Source organism: Cyprinodon variegatus, unplaced genomic scaffold (genome assembly GCF_000732505.1).
Source record: "Cyprinodon variegatus isolate N-32 unplaced genomic scaffold, C_variegatus-1.0 Scaffold87, whole genome shotgun sequence".
NCBI classification, from domain to species: domain Eukaryota; kingdom Metazoa; phylum Chordata; class Actinopteri; order Cyprinodontiformes; family Cyprinodontidae; genus Cyprinodon; species Cyprinodon variegatus.
Window position 1 is genome coordinate 146008 of NW_015150540.1, and position 19062 is coordinate 165069.

The following is a 19062-nucleotide window of genomic DNA, read 5'->3' on the forward strand; positions in this document are numbered from 1 at the left end:
ACGCAGTAAGGGCCCTCCCTCTCTATGGTTTACCCCTCATGAAAGTGTGTGGTTGCAGATGTGATCCTTGTCACACATTAGGGCCAGATTTTGACAAAGTATTTTACAACAGCGATGGCTGCAAAAACTAAAAAAAAGACAAAAACAATTCACTGTGAGAGGAGTTTAAAGTTTGCTTTTTAAGCCAGATACATTGAACAACAATTCAATGTAATCTTTAAATATTCATAAGTTTTAGGCTTTTTTATGACTTTTAAAGTAACTACAATTATTCAAAAGTACCTTAGGGATTTGAGTGATATCTGAATCAAAAATCACTTGTTAATGGCTATGTAATCGCATTATGGATTAAAATTTGAGGCAGGATTTTAGAAACACCAGAGATTGGATAATTATCTAGTATTCTTTAGGTCAGTCGTGATTTCAATATGATACGGACATTGTTATCAAATAATAGATTCAGACCCAGGACCTGGGTCTGACTCATTGAATCTGGACACTGAAACTTTTAGGATCTTATCAACCTGCTTGACACACCTTCCCTTGTAGAAGCAGAAACTGGATCATTAGAGCTGGCCCCAGGCTAAAGTCAGCAAGATGATCCAAACACTCCATGGTGGCAAGGCCTCTGGCATGGATGAGATCAGCCTATGAAGGCCTATGCTGTGGTGCTGAAGAGCAGAGTCCGGCTTCAGGAGGAGCAGTGTGGTTTTCGTCCAGGCCGTAGAAAACTGGCTAGTTCTCGACCCTCCACAAGGTGCTTGAGCATTAATGAGAGCATTTCCACCCATTCCACATGTGTTTCCTTGGCCTGGAGAAAGCATTGGACCATGTCCCTCATGTGGCCTGTGAGTGATGCTCCAAGAGTGTGGAGTCGGGGGCCCCTTTACTAGGGGCCATCCGGTCGCTGTACAAGTGGAGCAGGGGTTTGTTCCATTAAGTCGAACCTCTTTCTAGTGCATGTTGGACATCAAGGCTGCAGTCTCTCGCCAGTTCTGTTCATAACCTTTATGTTCTTGGATCAGCCAAGGACCGGAGATGGTCCAGTTTAGGTACCATAAGATTATGTCGCTGCTTTTAGCAGATGATGTGATTCTGCTTGCTCCCTCCTGCCATCACCTGCAGCACAGCTTTTGATTTCTGCAGCCTAATGTGAAGCTGCCAGGAGGAAGATAAGCTCTTCCAACCTGAGGCATTGGTCATAGACTGGAAAAAGGTGGCTGCCCTATTCAAGTTGAAGGAGAGTTCCTGCCTCACGTGGAGGAGTTTAAGTATTTTTAAGTCCTGTTCATGAGTGAAGGGAGAAAGGAGCAGGAGATTACTGTAATGGACAGATTGGTGTGGCTGCAACTATAATGTGGACGCCGCAGTGGTCTCTTGGGTGAAGGCCAGAGCAAATACGCAAAGCTCTCGGTTTACATTTCTAACTTCCCTGATGGTCATGAAATCTCGATCATGACTAAAAGAGCAAGATCCTGGATAAAACCGGCTGAAATGGTGACTGGACACTCCCTTAGAGATAGGATGGGAAATTCAGCCATCCAGGAGAGGCTCGGAGTAGAGCCGCTTCTCCTACACACCAAGAGGAGTTGGCTAAGCTGACTCGTACATCTGCTTCAGATGCCCCCTGCATGCCTCCCTCATGAGGTGTTACAGGCATGTCTCACTGGAAGGAGGCCCTGGGGCATGGCCCAGGACAGCTTGAAAGGACTTTGTCACTTGGCTTGACTGGGAACGCCTAAAGCTTCATGAATGAAAAAATATGTACCGTAAGGAATTATACTTTGAAAAGTCACAATTTATTAGAGGGAAGCGTATAACTAGTTCCAAATTGCTGCCATTTAGGTTATTTAGGATTTATAATTGGTTGTATTATAGCACAACTGAGGTAATGCTTCTAATAGTAACTTCTATCAAAACACAACTGGGTTGAGAGAAGCAAGGAAGAGAGAAGCATGGTATAATCCACAGAAGTCTACCGTATCTGATCAACAGTATCTCTAGGACATGACAACAGATCCTCATGAAGCTGCATAATGTACTCAGTGATAATAGAATGAAGGAAAGGGCTGCTTATTAAGACCAAGCAGAGCTTGATGTAAGAGCAAAGGAGCCATGAGAAGAAGGAAGATGGCAAGGGAAGGACCTAAGGCTACAAGAAAAGAGAAGGCAAGAAAATCATGGCGAGAAATAAGAAAGAAATAAATAAATGAAAAGAGCAGGAATCACAGAGCATGACCAGACATGCTCTGCCAGTGAAGCAGGATGGAGATTTTAGTTTACACTATTTAGAAATGTTAAGGATGAGGACAGGAGAACTATTAGTGAACTATATCTGTGGCATAGCTGCGGTGTCTAAGCACAGAATTAAAGATCTTGCCTCTGTATTATTTTACCAATGAATCTGAAATCAACCTGTCTTCAGTGCATAATGTCAAAACAAAACACAGAACAAAATTCCAGACATTCAAATTATCCCAGAGTCCCTTTAACTCACTCTGTCATTTCCTCTTGCAGAGAATTGGGTTTGTTAATAAGAAAGGCTTTTACCATTCATTCTCAAAGAGCGCACTTCTGATTGACCATGACAGAACATCTTTAATCCTCACGTCCCAACCTCTGGTCCCATTCATGCCAATCAAGTTCAGAACTGAACCTCATTATCTTTCTGCAGCTAGTCACATTCTCACATGGAATCCTATGGAAGGAGCAGAGGCTGGCCTCCCTCTGGGTCTTTGTGTGAGCTGATTGACAGGGGCTGGTATTTGTGACCACAGAGAGGAAGAGGCCAGGCCATCTGTCAACCACCTCCTCGCTGAAAGACATGGCCCCCATGCTCATCAAATACATACTATTGTTTCTTTAACATATTTTAAGAATTACAGCACTAAATATAACGTGCTGAAAGAATAAGTCTGTTTGCCATGTCTGACATGTATGTAATTTAGTTATAATCTGATTTTTCCATTCATCTGCTATTCGATTTATTTATGTACATCAGAGTCAGGATGTGGATGGGACACGGGCCACACAATTAAAGTGCTTTGCAAAAGGATTCCTGTCTTTAAACATTTTTGATTTTTTTTATCTAAATGATGAAAAATGGAAAACTTGAGATCTCGAGACCCTGCAAGTTTCCAAAATCTCCAAGCTGGATCACCTGATTAAAACAAATGAGATCAATCTTACCATTGAGACAGTCGTCTACAGTCAGGCATGTTGTATGGAAATTTAAAAAACATGCAGGAGACCAGCCTCTAAAGACTATAGGCGTACACAGAGTTGTTTAGAACTGTGAAATGGAAGTGATACATGTTTTAATTAAATAATTCTTTTGAGGATTTAAATATACATCCCTCTACCCTACCGTATTACTGTACTTCTTGGATAAAATCCAGTGTAGTCACTTGCATTTAGATGTAAAATAATAAATTAGGAAGGTACATCACAGTTAAACTCCAGCTGCTCCAGGAAGCAAACCTTAACCTTTAAGCTTAACTAACATAATTAAGTCGACGGTGGACCAGAGAGTAGATGAGCCGTCATGCAAGGGCATGGTCGGAGGTTTGATTGCATTTTCCCCCTGGGTAAAAAGCGCCAAACCCCAGGTTGCCTACTTATTTACGTTTTGGAGTGTAGTTGAGAGATTTTGTCTTTAGTATAAAGCACTTTAGGTGATCAGTAGAACAATAAAATGTTCTAACATAAATTAAGAGCATTTACAGTTCGGTGAGCAACATTTTGAAGACACAGGAATACGTTGGACATTTAGGTCAGAGACAAAGTTGTAGAGAATTTTAAATCTGGGATGCATCACAAGGCAAGCGTCTTAATTTTCATCTCAAACTAACTCTTCTTACATGAGACCAAAACGTGGCTAGTTCACAGCACACATTTACAGTTGTTTTCACTTAATTAGATTAAGTGATTTGATGAGGATTGTTTGTTAGACTGAAGTACTTTTTAAAGTATATTTTAAAAATATCAAATAGTTGCCCTGTTGGCGACCTGTCCAAGGTATCCCTGCTTGGGATAAGTGTGACAGAAAATGGATGGATGGATGGGAAAATATCAAATAGTATTCACTTAGTTCACATTTCTGTTTTTAAATATTGTTTGGGTAGGTCTGTTGTAATATTTGTTGTAACATTTGTAATGTTTTTAATGCTGTGTTTCATTTAGTTGTAAGTGTGAATTATCCAAATGAACAGAAATTAAGTGTTTTAAAATTCTGTCCTTGAGCAATCAGTCTATAAAATTTGTTTTCTCGTTGAATGGATTACTGTAATAAACTAATCTTTCAATGATGATTCTAATTCAAGGGTTTGGTCTGTATGTAGGCCAAAAAAAAAAGACTAATAAGTCCAAAATTGTCCTTCCTATTGTTAAACATGGTGTGGAATTGCCAGTAAGGGTTATAGGAAGATGGATGCAGCTAACCAAGGGCATCCTGGAAGGAAACTTATCAGAACATTCAAACAACTTGATACTGCAGAAAAGATTTACGTTACAGCAAATAATAATAATAAAACAACACCCAAAGCATTAATGCAGAAGGCAACTAGAATTGTTTCATTTAAGCTATAATGTTTTCAAAAGGCCCAATCGAAGTCCAACACTAAGTACAATTGAAATTCTGTAGCTAAAGTTGATGCTTGAAGCTCATATAGTGTGAGCCCTCCATCCAATCAGAATTAGCCTGATAAAAAAAAGAAAAAGAGGAAAACATCTAAGTTTGTAGAAGTGTGAAGCTGTGCAATACAACCCCCAAAATGTGCTTTTTTACTTGAGCAAAAAGGGGTTTTAAAAAGTTTTCATTGATGTTATATAAACATATAAACACAAGCCTTGCTTTACAGGTAATTGGTAAAAAGGCTTACTCTTTTTTGCCTCTACACAGTTACAAAGCGTCAGTGTAGGTTTATCACATGCATCTCAGTAAATTAATTAAAAGTTGTGACTGAAAAACTACAGAATACAGAAATAATTAATGTCAATAATAAAGCACTAGAAATATTTCTGAATGGTCTACTATGTTTCTTACTTAAACATAACAATTATAGGACAAAAAGAGTTTCTCTAACAAACAAAATGTATTGTTAGAATTGTTTTGATCCAAGAGAAAACTGATATTGAGCCACATTTGCTTCATTTCACTTGTGCATAAAAAACTGGATTTTTTTGTGTTGAGTTTCAAACACTCACTAATAATCCAAGATCAAAACACTAAAAAACATATTTTGTTCTTCTGACATTTATTTAGTCATACAACTCAATATGAGTGGAATCTGGACAAAGTGGATTGAGTGTGTCACACTAAAGGTAAACTGCCAAGAGAGGTGGCCCTGGGGATGTACTGTCATCTGCTCGTACTAATAGAGTAGCTGTATTGGCTTTTTGCCTTGGCTTGTCTGTAAGACAAGTTGCATTTTTCAGATGTTTAGTTTATACAGTAACAAGTGGCTTTTATATAGCTTCCCATTTGTGAAAACAGGGAGCTAGGGAAGATAACTGCGTAAAAAGGTAGATGCATACTACAAATATAAAATGCTTGAAGTATACATTAACAGAAAGAAAAGAGTGAGATGTGAGCAAATTTATGCTAAGTGAGAAATTAATGAAAAAACAAACACAAACAATTGAAAAGCTCAAAGGGAAAAAACTTCTATAAACACTGCTAGTCTAAAATCAGTAATATATGTTTAATCCTTATAAGACTTTCAACAACTCATTTCAAATCTTTGCTTAATGATCTGTATTACTTTAGAACAACAAATAGACAAGAAGCGCCCACCGATTGTGGCTATTACACAAGTTATGTTTGGAAAATCTAATGAGTTAGCCCCTCATTTTAAATTAAATTACAATGATTCACGAAAGGAAAATGAGCTAAAAGTAAAAGAAAAAAGAACCTAAGGAAGATTAATAAATCATATTTAAGTTTACTGACATATTTTAATTAAGGCATGTCCCAAAAAGCACACAACTACGGAGATAAAACCACAAATAAATGTGATAATCTTCATAGAAGATTATCCTTTAACCATAACTAAGTCAGAGCAAAAGTCGTCTCATTGTGCTATAGAGAAAATGTAAAAAAAAAACTCTATCTTTTGTAGGGGTGGTGCTATACAGTGACAAAAATTATGGACTATTAGCCCAAGAGAAGTCAGCTTTAGCAAGAAAACAATCTTAGACGAATCAGAGTTAGTTGGGCGCATGTGAAGTGAAACAGATCTATTTAAATTTATAGCACCTTTTAAGAAAGCTCTAATCCAAAACATACTCCTGCTCCTTTGCTGTGAGCTATTCCCAAATCATTGCTGCTGTCAGTGAATCTAAATCCACGTTTAACTCCTTTTATCAATACAAGTAAAGCCACGTGAGAAGGTCTATGAACTATTACTGCAACTGCTTACAATCCCTAAGAGCTTGCTAAAAACTCTAGTAAGCCATACAACTCTGGAAAAAAGGTAAGAAACAAATGTCATTCTTTTTTAAGCAACATCTCTAGAAAAATACTTTGTACTGTTCTGGTAAGTTACAACACTGACAAAGAGTTCACATAAACTGAGGAATTCAAAGGACTGGTGGAAAGCATGACAAGAAGCTTTTCCACCAGATATTTATTTCAAAATCTACCAAAATGTTTTTTTTTTCTTCAAAATTCCTTAAAAAAGTACATGGACATCTTTACAGTATTTGCACTTGAAGATTTTTTAAAAATACCACTTAGAAAGTGGTTTATTTTTATTTTGAATGAAGGGTGTCAGTAGTTAATAAAAAAAAAACTAAAAACTAAAAAAACTAAAAAAAAAAAAATCAATTAGAATTTAGCAAGGAAAAAAAAAGAAGCCAAATATTTTAATGATAACTTAAATGTTTTCAAAGCTTTGCTTTTAAAGATATCTTTATCTCCAGCTGGTTCTTTTATAGCAAGAAAACGGATTCTCCCCAGAGTCAAAGTCTATAAAGATTATTTTCATACTGAATTGATTATAAAAAATAATAAGAACCATGCAACCTTGTTATTGCTGTCCCAGAGTAAAGTAAATGCACCTAGTTTACTGCAACATTGCAGATAAACATGACATATAAGCAACAGGTAGGTAATTCACAAGAACAATCTCCATTAAAATAGTTTGGTAAAAGTCTAAAAACACAACAAAAACTTTGGAGCTCAAGCTGTTAAAGTCGCTGTCCATGCCTCTGTGGTGCTGAAAGCGAGAGCATTTCAGCACCACACACATGGCCCAGATAAACTCAGCAGAGCTTTTGGATGCGACAAGCTTCCAGTGCGCTATATGGTTCAACAACACGTGAAACTGCACCTGGGTCACTCTGACCCTTTTGGTTAACAACACCAAAATACAATCACTCAAAGGGGGACGTATGTGGAAAAATCATTCAACCCCAAATATAACTTTAAAAAGAGACTAAGGACGTATCTAAGTTTCGTAGGTCGCCCTTAAAGCACGAAGCGCAAGTCGTGAGTCAGGAGTTGTTTAGCCTGAGCGCTTTGACGCATGAAACAGTTGGTAAGCATGTGGCCGAAACAACTCCGCTACAACACGGGCACTATAATAATACAGTAAGACAGAATAACTGCATGCGGTGCTTAAAGAAGAAGAAGAAGAAAAAAAAAACGTGGAACTTGTGGCATACACAATAAGCAGCCCAAATACAACACAAACACAGACAGCACAGCACTACACTTAGGGTTGAGCTCAATACTTCTAACCTTCTATTTTATTTTCCATTCGTAGAATCCACCTTAATGCCAAAAACACAGCCCCTTTGTCTGTTTGGAAATGCAGGTGTCATTCACTGGCATCCTGACCCAGAGAAGTCCAAGAAGGGCTGCGTTTCTTTCAAATTGGCCAGACTAAAGCATGCTGCTACACGTAGAAGAAAAAAAATATTTGAAAAAAAGAACAGCAAATATATCCTTGGTGTAGACTGAGTCTGACTCTCAACAGAGCACTCGTCAACAATAGAACAAAGTGAAGGAAGAGAGCGGCGCGCAGAAAGGAGAGGAAGACCGCTCATGCTCTTCCTCCTCTAATAGCCCTCTCCTCCTCCTGCTGCTCTTCTCTTCACTTTGTTTCACCTCGCGCACATGCACGCTCCCCTCGTGTTTCTAGTAGTCGCTGCGACCCCCTGCCTGCAGTAAAATGACAAATACCACCGCGAGGAAAACGTTGTGCGCACGTGCAGCCGGTAAACAGACGCCCTAAATCCCGCTTTGTTGGTTCTTCAAGAGCCGCGCATCCTCTGCTCAACACTTCGCTTTTTCTTTTTCTTTCCAAAATTCTGGCTATTATCAACTTTTCTTAAATATTGTATATCGAATAGATTAAATCAACAGTGTTTTTACTTCTTTCATTAACAAACACACGAGGTCCCAAAACTGGAGCGAATGCATAAAAAGTGTATTTTGTAGCAGAGTCTCTGATGTTTTAAAACTGAACCACGTCTATCCGCGGGAGTTTTCCATGTTTATCCAAACACGCCCACTCTTCCTCGGCGCCTTCATTGTGTGTAAACGCTCTGCCATTTGTCATGCCCCGGTACTGTCAATAATTCCCTAATCACTGACGGTCAGCCCGATTCTATTCAATCGGCTACTCTTCGGGCAGGTGCATCTGGAATCGGGGGGTTTATGTGGCAGCGGCTCTGCGGCTCCAAGAGCTTTTCTGTCCTGCCTATGGCTCCGTACCTGCAGTGCTGCAGAGAAAAGGCGCCCCTTCCCCCACTCTGCATTATGACAAATCAAGGCAGGCAGGCAGCTGTGCCATTAGCACATCATAGCACAGTAAGTCTTCCATGGGAGAGGAAACCGCACACCGCTATGGACTCTTACTAAATACTGATATACACGCCGCCTCACCTGTCCATAACAGTGTATTAACCCAGAGGACTGACTGGAACCCTGAACAGGAAACAGAGCTGCCTCATTATCGTTATTGAAAGTCACAATCAACTAGCCCGTGCGCTCTAACTGAACCCTATAGTTGTAATCAGTGCAAATAGCGACACCCTGCCCTAATTTTAAAAGAAGTTATGCTAAAACTCGGAATAAATGATTAGGGGAGCTTTATCATGTGGATTTTTAATAGCGCTCAGCGTTGCTGTCCATTCACCGTGGTGCTGAAACACTGTCTCATGCACGCTGCTTCCCAGAAACCTTTTTTTTTTTTTGACATAGTTTTAGCAATGAAACATCGGCAATATCCCACGGTATACTAAATACATTTCTACCATATAATTAAAGGTAGTTTCAACGAGATGCTACAGTAGGTGATTTTCTCGAACTATATGTAGTGCAATACAATGCCTCCAGTTGTCCTTACCCAAAATTTTACTACACATTTCCAGCCAGCAGACCTAAAGTAGGCTTCTACACGTTGCTCAAAGTTACAAGAGCGACTAATTCATCACCCTGGAAATATTTCAGGTAGCAAAAAAAAACAGACAGTAGTGGAGTGGAAACTAAAGTGCAGTCCATCACACTTTTCAGGGGAACACTGTTTGACACCAAAGTTAGTTACTAACAGCAGAGGTGTCAAGTAACGAAGTACAAATACTTTGTTACTGTACTTAAGTACACTTTTTAGGTATCTATACTTTACTCCATTACTTATTTTTCTTCCTACTTCTGACTTCTTCTGATTACATTTTCACACAAGTATCTGTACTTTCTATTCCTTACATTTTTAAAACAAATGTTACTTGTTAATCTTGGCTTGGGTTTAATGTTTATAAATATTTATTTCACGTCATGTGCGCCATCCAATGCAGTTCATTGGCGCCATCCACATCTATTGAAAACTAGTGTAATTGGATGAGTCATATAACGCTAAACAAAATCATCAGAAGCAAGCAGGTGTTCTTCAAACTGCATACGCGAATTCTCTATGCCATGCTACAATGTCGGATTCAGAAAAAGATGTTGAAATGTCTGAAAGGTCGTAAACAGGTGAGAGCGTATCGGGAGATGGAGACGGAGACCAACAAGACCTCCCTCATCCTTGGCTCTATCTCAAAGAATTGTTCGAAATAGTTTGGGTTCTTCCAATAAGCAAAACATGGGAAAAAAATAATAAAAACATGGTGGATATCTGTCCAGTTTTTAGGATTTGATAAGTTTAAAAACATGACAAAGCATGCAAACTGTTGAATATTTTTGAATAATTTTAGAAAAACACATTTAAAAATTTTTCTTGAGTTGATTCAGCTTTTAAAGATTATTGTTTCAACATTTTATAACGAAAGAATCAAGCTTAAATAAAGAACAAAAAACTATTAATTTCTAATCATTGTTTATTATAACACACAGCTGTTCTAAAAATAGACAGAAACAGGATGTTACACAACGAGACATGGTGTTTAAGGAGTTAATATAAGTAAAGTAATAGGGTGGGTTGTGTTTTCCCTGAGACAGTCAGCTCCTCCTCAATAGCTTCTGTGAATGGGCAGTAAGGCAGCAGGCTATGAATGGCGGAGGGATATAATGGTGCTGCCATGTATGTAAGCTGTCATGCAGGTCTCTATTGCTCACTCCCACTCCTTGAAGGTCTGTCTGCAATGCAGCTGTCCTGTGAGCCCGTGGTTCATCGTGCCCTACTTTATTCTCTCAGTGTTCAAACACTGCAGCAGTACCTCTGCCAGCACCCCCCCACCCCCAAACCCGACGCACACACCTACACACAAATACACACATTTGCAAACACTAAGTGGCTTTTATGTGTATAACATTCTATTGCAAATGTCTACAGCAGGCATGCTCATACCCAGACATGAGGTTTTTAAATAAATATATATTTTGAATATATAACAGCAATCCACCTTATTTCAGATATTAAATGCATGCATAACAGATCTAGAGAGAAAAAATAAAATAAGGTCCTTGTAAAATGTGAAGAAAATCAATTTTCCTATGCTTCCTCTGTATTTTAAAGCAATTAATCAGTCAATTACCCAACAAGTTCAATTTGAGCCAAATACAAAGAGCTTGGATTTCTCTTTTACAGCGGTGTAAAAAGTGTAATACATCAAAGAAAGTAATATAAAAAAACAAAACAAAAAAACACTGAAAGAAAAACATAGATCCCTTAAGGTTTAGGGTAGCCCACAACAATATATAGCTTAGTACACACCAGCACATGATAAAACATAAAATAAGCATTATAACACACAATGTCAGAGCCAAAGCTGAGTATTGAATGCTACAGCTAGTATATATTAGAAAATGCTAAAAAAGAAAAGTGATTTAGCCATAATGCAAATAAATAAACAGACATTTACTATTACAGACATAAAGGTCAGAATATAGCTATAGAAAATATGTTAAGAGCATAGATGGAAATAAATGTATTGAGAAACTGGTGAAATTGTAAGATTGAATGCTCAATAATTTCAGCATTAACATAAGCTATAATTAACAAAAAAAAATCTTGCCTACATTTACAATTGTAGGCAATGTAAAAGTAGGCAAGATCTTTGTTGTTGTTTTGATTTTTTTGTTTTGTGTTCTCTTCTGATGCAGGCTAAATAATCAGCTGAGGAAGGACAGTTAAAAAGTAACACAAAATAGATTAAAATTCACATGTAAACATGCCAGAGACAGCAGATAACAAATCAGGTCAAACCAACTTGCAATTGATTAGATTATAAAAGTTACAGTCAAAACCCAAATTTTTTTAGGCAATCCACTTCAATCAGGTAAACAAGCTTTAAACCAAAAACAAATAAAATACTCAACAGTGTTTCTCCTAAAGCTATAAAGGCAATGTCCCCCTGCAGTCACCTTCACATGGACAAATGGACAAACACACTTTTCTCCTCAGATAGACAAAATTCAATCACTAACACACATAATCACCCCTGCTGACGATCAAATAAACCACCAGTCCATTGCATAGCACAGCTACTATTTATATAAATACCAAATGCTACATGTCTATACATGTTTTTTCCATGGATGGAAGAAAGAGTTTAATTTTTGATGCGTTTTGTTTTTCTTCTTAAGGATGTTTTTCTTCTCATTTCTGCAGTCTCTACAAAGGATTCTTACTCTTGTGTTTCTAAAAATGTCATTAAAGTTACATAATGACAATAAAGACTCTTGATTCCAATAGATGGACATGGTCAGCAACAGGTAGGTAGTGGTCTTACCCTTACAAGGTCACATAGCAGCTGGTGCCTGTTACCAATAATTATAGCATGAGAGGCAGGACTCACCCTGGGCAGGTTGTCACTCCATATAAGGGCAACACAGAGAGACACAACCATGCACACAGACACTCACATAAAAGGGAAACATAGAGATAAAGTCATGTTTTGAACTGTGGGAGTAAGCCAAAGTGAATGGATTGAATCCACACACACGGGCAAATGTGCAAACTCGATGTGGAAAGACCCCAGGCCGGGGTTTAAATCTAGGAATTTCCTTCTGTCAGATGTAAGACAACAGGGCCACAAACTGCTTCCCCTTGCACACCAATAGCTGATAAATCCATGCATTTATGTCGTTTAAGCCAAATTCTGACTCTACTATTTCAATCTTGTAGCTGAAGTCTAGGTTTTCCAATCAGTTATTATCCAACTTTGATGAGTCTGAGATGGAGCATCAATTTAAAATCTTGCATCCTACATGATTAGCAGCCTCCATGTTCTTCATCTGTTGTCACCTACAAGCTTCAAAGTTTGAAATGTTTTCAATTTAGATTCTTATGTGCTAGCGAAGCTTTTTGTTACACTTTAAAAGTCTACTCTCCTCCGACAACAGTGCAACAGTTATAAACAAATGCTGCTCACTAGATAGCTCCTCTTTTTCAGACCATCTTAAAACATTATTCAACGCTATTAAGCCACATGGAAAAAAAATAAGAAAATGAGAAAAAAAAGTAGATTGCTAGGACTTCAAAGGGGGTGTTTACAAAACAGGCTTGAACATTTGGAAAGAATAAATAATTTTAAAAAATCGCTGCAACCAACTAATGCAAAGGTAAAGAAAATGTAAAAACGACTTACCATCCAGAGAAAGCCAGTCATGCTGAGAGGATGGCAGTGATGGGAGAGCCCGAGCCTTGTACTCAAATACCACAGAATTGGAGATAATCTGATTACTGATGGCCACCTGTAGCGTCACCAGACCTGTATCATGAGCTGATCATGGAAGGGATGATAAGAATCTATTAGAGTATATTCAAAGTATCACAAACACAATCTTTATCAAAAGAGCGAATTAACACTACCCAGCATGGATACTTCAGAGGTTTCAGATTTAATTATCTAGGGTTATTTTTACTGGATTTTCAAAACAGGATAAAGGTATCAGTTAAAATTCTAAACATTGTAGCACCAATATACCAAAATTAGATATTCATGGAGACATCATCCAATAGACAAATAAAAAGATTTACTAAATGTACAACAGTGACTCTTTTTTTATAATGTGGACAGCTTTATAGTGATGGTTTTCAATTCATTTCTATTAAAGTTTAGCAAATTTAGCAAGCAAATTATGGCTTAATGCAATCTGCATTAAGAAGGGTCTCTGCAGTAAAAACAACAAATAGGTTAGATTACTGTATAGCAAAAACTGTAAAGATAAATATTGTTATTATAGAAATATTGCAAGTTTCCTCTTTGCTACCTGGGCAGTAGCAACGCAGCACTCCTGGCTGGATGAGAGAAGCAGGAACCGAGATCTGGTCAAACAAGCAGCTGTAATTTGAGCTGGCTTCCTGCCAGGGACCAGTGATCAGCACCTTCACTCCACCCTGAAAACACATCTAATTAAAAAGTGTGCAGGCGTATTTGGACTAAAATGCTGTACGGTTAACCTTCCAGCTAGAGTACCAACATGTAGAAACTCATGCAGGTGGGCCAGTCTATGGTATGGTCATTTTCTTTTCTTTTTTAGAAATGCTTTTTATAAAACAATGAAATAAAAAAGTGGCTTTTTGATGGATGTTGGATGTTGTTACTTATTTCACAAGAGCACCAAATGTGACAGGGTGCAGATATGACAAGAATGTCTGGAAGGAAGAAGATTTCTGCATGAAACTCAGGACCTAGGGGTTTATCCTTTAACCAGTGGGTTCCACCTCCTGCTCTAACCATCTCAGTTGTTGTGTCATTGGGCAACACATTTCACTGCCATGCCAGTTGGTGGTTCCAACTGTATAGCAGCACTGATTTTGTTAGTCTGTCCAATTCTGCTGTGGCCACAACGGAGCTTACCACATCAGCAGGTGAATGTTTTTCAATGGATGAAGGCTTGATGGTAGCTGCTTAGCAGTCCTCAGTCTTGACGGAAACATATGCAAGTATATTTAATCAATTTTACTGAAAAATCTCCTCATGCTTCTTGCAGAACATGTTTGCAGTCTTCCACTTAATTGTGATATTTGCTTCTTTGGATGACAATCCTTATTTTCCATGTCTAAATTCACAACTGAGTAAAGTTCGGATGACATTTAATCCTTGGCTATAGCAACAATGGCTCCCTGTCATGTTGGTGCTGTTGTTAAGTAGGTGACCACATCTGGTCTCTAAAAATGAAATGTTTAATTTCTATTTTAAATTAAATTAATTTTATGTTAATTCAAATAAGAAAACAAACCATAACTCAAACTTGCTCATCCCTTTTTGACAAAGAAAAACAGAAATGCTTTGTGTTTTATTTCTGTATTTTAAAACAAAAATCATACAAACACGTCTTTTTTTGTTTTTTAAAATCAGTTAATAAAGAAAACATGAAATGACCAAAACATAAACTGACCCAGGTGGCTAAAAACTTCATTCCATTATTCTTTGCTGCCATCATGTGGAAATCCATTGATATTTCTCCCCCAAAATCCACCAAGTCTGACTAGATGGGCTGTGGTGCCCTCTAGAGTTTACATTGAGGTATTACATAGGCAAAGCAGCACCTTAAAATCATTCATAGTAACTAATCCTTGAGAAGCTATTGGTGAAAAAAATCCCAAATTTTGCAAATTCTACAAATTACGGTTTGCAACTTAAAGGTCTATCACCACTGTTACCTCTATATATTCTGTCTGTCCTATATATAAAAACATGCCCTCATACTTTCTCTCTTCTCAGCACCCCACTCAGTTGGGAGAACTCTAGTTCTCCTGAAGCTTCTTCCCACCAACATGTTTTGTCAAATGCTTGTACAGAAGAAGGTATTTTAAAATCAATAACATGATGCAGTGATAGGCTTCCTTTCATGAAATACTTTTAACCAGTTGGTCTCATTGCCAGAGTCAGAATGGCTGTTATTTAGTAAAAGATTAGAAGTTTCGTTATTAGATAATCTAAGTTAGTAGACTAATAGTGGAAGATAAAATTTTAAAAGTTAGTAAATGTATTATTAAAGACTTAATAAGAACAACTGGGACAGTGTGATCATTCAAATTATGGCTACTGCATGGAAAACTAATATTCACTGAGACATTCAAAATAAAAGTTTGCAAAAGAAAGTAAGAGTCAAAGGGGATGTTCACCAATGCTTTAGTTGTAAATCTGATATTATTTTAATTCCTCTAATACTGAGTAAATAATTTGTCTTTGATTTCAGATAAGTTTGTTTTCCCATACAAGAAACAATGAAAGAAAGAAAAAAGAAAAGGAAAGAGTAATATCACTCACCTCAGGGTAAGACCACTCTGGGGAGTAGTCAGTGACCATGAAGAGGCGGCCAGTGGCCTGCAACATTCCCAAAGCCCCATGAGCAACAGCTGCAGAAACAACCTCTGCAACATTCATGTAGGACAATGATCCAGCTTCTCCAGTGTTGCCCCCTGCTCCTACACCTCCACTTAGAGACTGAGGGCTACAACAAGGTTGAAGGCAGAGCTCTGAAGGGCTGTAGCCTGAGCCTCTGGCTCCTCCATCCTCCTGTGTGGGCCCACTTGCTGTGTTCTGATTTTCAGTGTTGTGAGATGTGGCTAACTGGTGAGCATACAGGGCACTGCCAGCAGCCATGGCTGTTCCACTACCATCCACTGAGATGAAGTCATTGATAAGGTCAGAAAACTGGTTACCAAACGATATGTCAAAGTGGTCCAGACTGATCTCCATGCCACTTCCACCTGTTCCTCCATTATTAGTTGCTGCACTCAGACCTTGATGAGCCCCCACTGCATTGTAGAGTCCTTGCACCATACTTGTGCCATGGAGGAGAGGCTGTAGCTGCTGGGTGCGGTTGGAGCCATCACTATTTCCATTATGCATCGTTACTCCTTCACCTGTGGCTCCAGCCCCTCCAGTGGCACCATCTGAAGCCTGTTGCAGGTAGTGCTCCGATCTCCCTCCTTCTCTGTTTCCTGTGCCACATGCTTGAATGTGATCCCCTGGCTTAAGGAGGTTCTCGCCTCCATTTTCAGTGGCTCCAGTCTGAGCTGAATTCACATTACCAGATTGCTCTAAACCAACAACCTCTTCATGTTCTGATCCTAGTCCAGGAAAGGGCCCCTGGTACTGAAGCAGCTGTAGAGAACTTGCTTGGCCGGACCCTTCTGTGGGTGAACCTCCATTGCAATTTGCCCTGTGCTGTGTCTGGTTCTGGTGGTGATGATGAAGGTGGCCACTGCTACCAGGGGAGTCAGTCTTTACCACTTGCAGCCCCATATAAGCTCCAGAGTCATGGGTGTTGTGCTCCATCAGATGTGATTTCTGGCTAATGCTGGACCTGCCCTGCTGCGCTTGGTTGGTTTGAGAAGCCTCCTGAAGGAAGAAGCTAGGCGAACGATTCTGGTGTTGCATATGTGGACTAGGAATTGCCTGACCATAGCTTACTGGGGTAGCACTAGAAGTATATTCTTGCTTGGCATCAATGGCACTGAAATCCATCTGCTCCAAAGTGGTGCTAGGACTGAGTCCCCCTCCTGAAGGAAGCAGCGTGCCTGTTGGTGTCAGACTAAGACTGCCCTGACCTGATCCAGTACCAGATGACACACCACCACCACAGTTCACTACTCCTCCGACCTGATAACCACTTTCTTTCATCTGCTGCTCAAATGAGGTGTCTTCTGTCTTGATGTTTTTAACGAGAGCTGAATTGAAGGGGTAGCTATTGTCTGACATGTTCGGGGAGCGCTGGAGACTCCCATTGGTGCTACTGCTGCCATTGGAGGAAGAGGATGTTGAGGACGAGTTACCCTCTGTCTTCAGAGCACTGCCCCCATAGGTCTGACCCTGTTTGGGGTTGTTCAAGAAGCAGTCGGGATCAAAGTTCATATTAGTCTCTGGAATCTTGATGTTTCCAGTATCGAGACTGCTGGTTAGCACCAGTTCTTCAGAAACACCAGCTGTGGACAACATAGACAGACTGTCCCCTGCAGTGGTAGTCCCAGGTTCCCCTACTCCTCCTCCTCCAGGGAAGGCAAATTTGTGTCGATCAGCAGTCATGGACAAAACCAACCCTTGTGAAGTGGCATCTGCACCCATCAGATGAGCATTTGGACCCCCAGCTGGAGACATGCTATAGACAGGTTCTCCAGTAACCTCAGACATGAAGACACTCTGAGACAGTCCAGACATGACAGAGGGAACATGGCTCATTCCTGTCACAACAGGGCTGTCAGCCATATCCGGATCACTGTTGAGGCCGCTGCTGATGGACACTGGGGAGTTCTGCGTAGTGTCAGGGACTTCCACCTGGTTGGTGGATGACACTTCTGTGCTGTTTTGGTGCAGGAGGACAGGCTTGTGGACCTTGCCATTGCGTTTCTCCCTGGCAGTGCCCCCTCCGGATTTCCCTCCACCATGGGCACTGTGTTCGGTCTTCCCTTCAGAAACATCATTGTTTTGAACCTCAGAGTGTCCACTGCTATAGCCAGAACGGGGGTCCACCTTGGGGGAGATGATACGATGTTTGGCGCTGTTGCATTTGTGGTGTACACTGCTCCCTGCACCTATATAAAGGAGCAAAGAGTAAACAAATTAAAATCATCATATTTTAAATGTTGATCAAAAAAAAAAACATCAATAAGACAGCTACAGTACATGATCAAATTGTAGGATTATTGGAATTCATGAATTCTCTCTGTGAAAATGGCACAACCTGCATTCTGAATATAGCAGAGAGCCATGAGCTGTGAGCCGCCCGTTCTCAGCTGGAGGAGGGGGGCTGGCAACAGACATCCCGGAAGTTCTGTAAGTTTCCTTGATATAGATATGCTGATGAAGGTTCTCAGTCTACGACCTTAGATAGATAGTTATTCACAAATGCCCATGAGTCGGATAAATTGTCCCGGATGTTAGACTATGCGAGGTGGTGTTTTTTTAATGCAAGTGAGAGCATGCAGGACCAACAATAATTCCTGCACCATGTGCGGATTTGAACTACTTCGATTGAGCAGACAACAAGAGAGGGAGGGATGTGGGGAGGAGGTTGCTTGTGAAACCTGTGTGTATCTGTCCAAATCGATGCTCTGTTCAACAAGCGTTTCAGGGGACTGGTTGTCAGAGAGTGCGCTGATTGGATTAGTCAGAAAAATAACCCAATAAGTTTTGGTTTCCTGTCTGACAGTCACCTAGTTACCACTCAAAGCTGTGAATCCCGTAAAATAGGTTGAATCCTCCAGGAAAAAACGAAAATTTATTACTCATTTTACAGCAGAATATACTAACGTATGTCCATGTCTAGTGACATACGTTAGTATATTAATGATGACGTGTGTATATATGGGTCACGGTGCGTGGCGGTTGTCTTTGGCGGTGGTGGCGGGCGGTTTGTGGGGGTGTGGATGGGGGGTTGTTGGTGGGGGGGTTGGTTGCACTGTAGTCGACCAACATCCTAAAGTCGACCAACATTTTTTTTTTTGCCATGATTAATAGGACATGACAGGGAAAAAGAGGACGTCTGGTCACCGTACCATGAGTGCGTGTTGCTATGATGCATCTTTGCTCAACAGCTTCGCTTGTTGTAAACAAACCAATCAGCGCAAGCTCATCTAAATATTCATGATGTAGCATAAAAGGAAGTAAACCTATCGTTTCAATCTAGGGCTCTTAACCAGGCTTGCATTAGGGCTCATAGAA

General features: G+C 39.7%; 1 protein-coding gene across 5 annotated transcripts in view; it reads right to left on the reverse strand.

Annotated features, from left to right (window-relative positions):
• LOC107083923 (calmodulin-binding transcription activator 1-like) overlaps nucleotides 1-19062 on the reverse strand; it is a 401719-nt gene that overhangs the window by 22788 nt on the left and 359869 nt on the right. For all 5 annotated transcript variants that reach the window (XM_015373494.1, XM_015373495.1, XM_015373493.1 and 2 more), the window contains 3 exons: nucleotides 15667-17933; nucleotides 13661-13787; nucleotides 13036-13170 (listed from right to left, as the gene is read on the reverse strand). In XM_015373494.1, coding sequence (XP_015228980.1) covers nucleotides 13036-13170; nucleotides 13661-13787; nucleotides 15667-17933 — 2529 coding nt within the window. The remainder of the gene's footprint in view (nucleotides 1-13035; nucleotides 13171-13660; nucleotides 13788-15666; nucleotides 17934-19062) is intronic.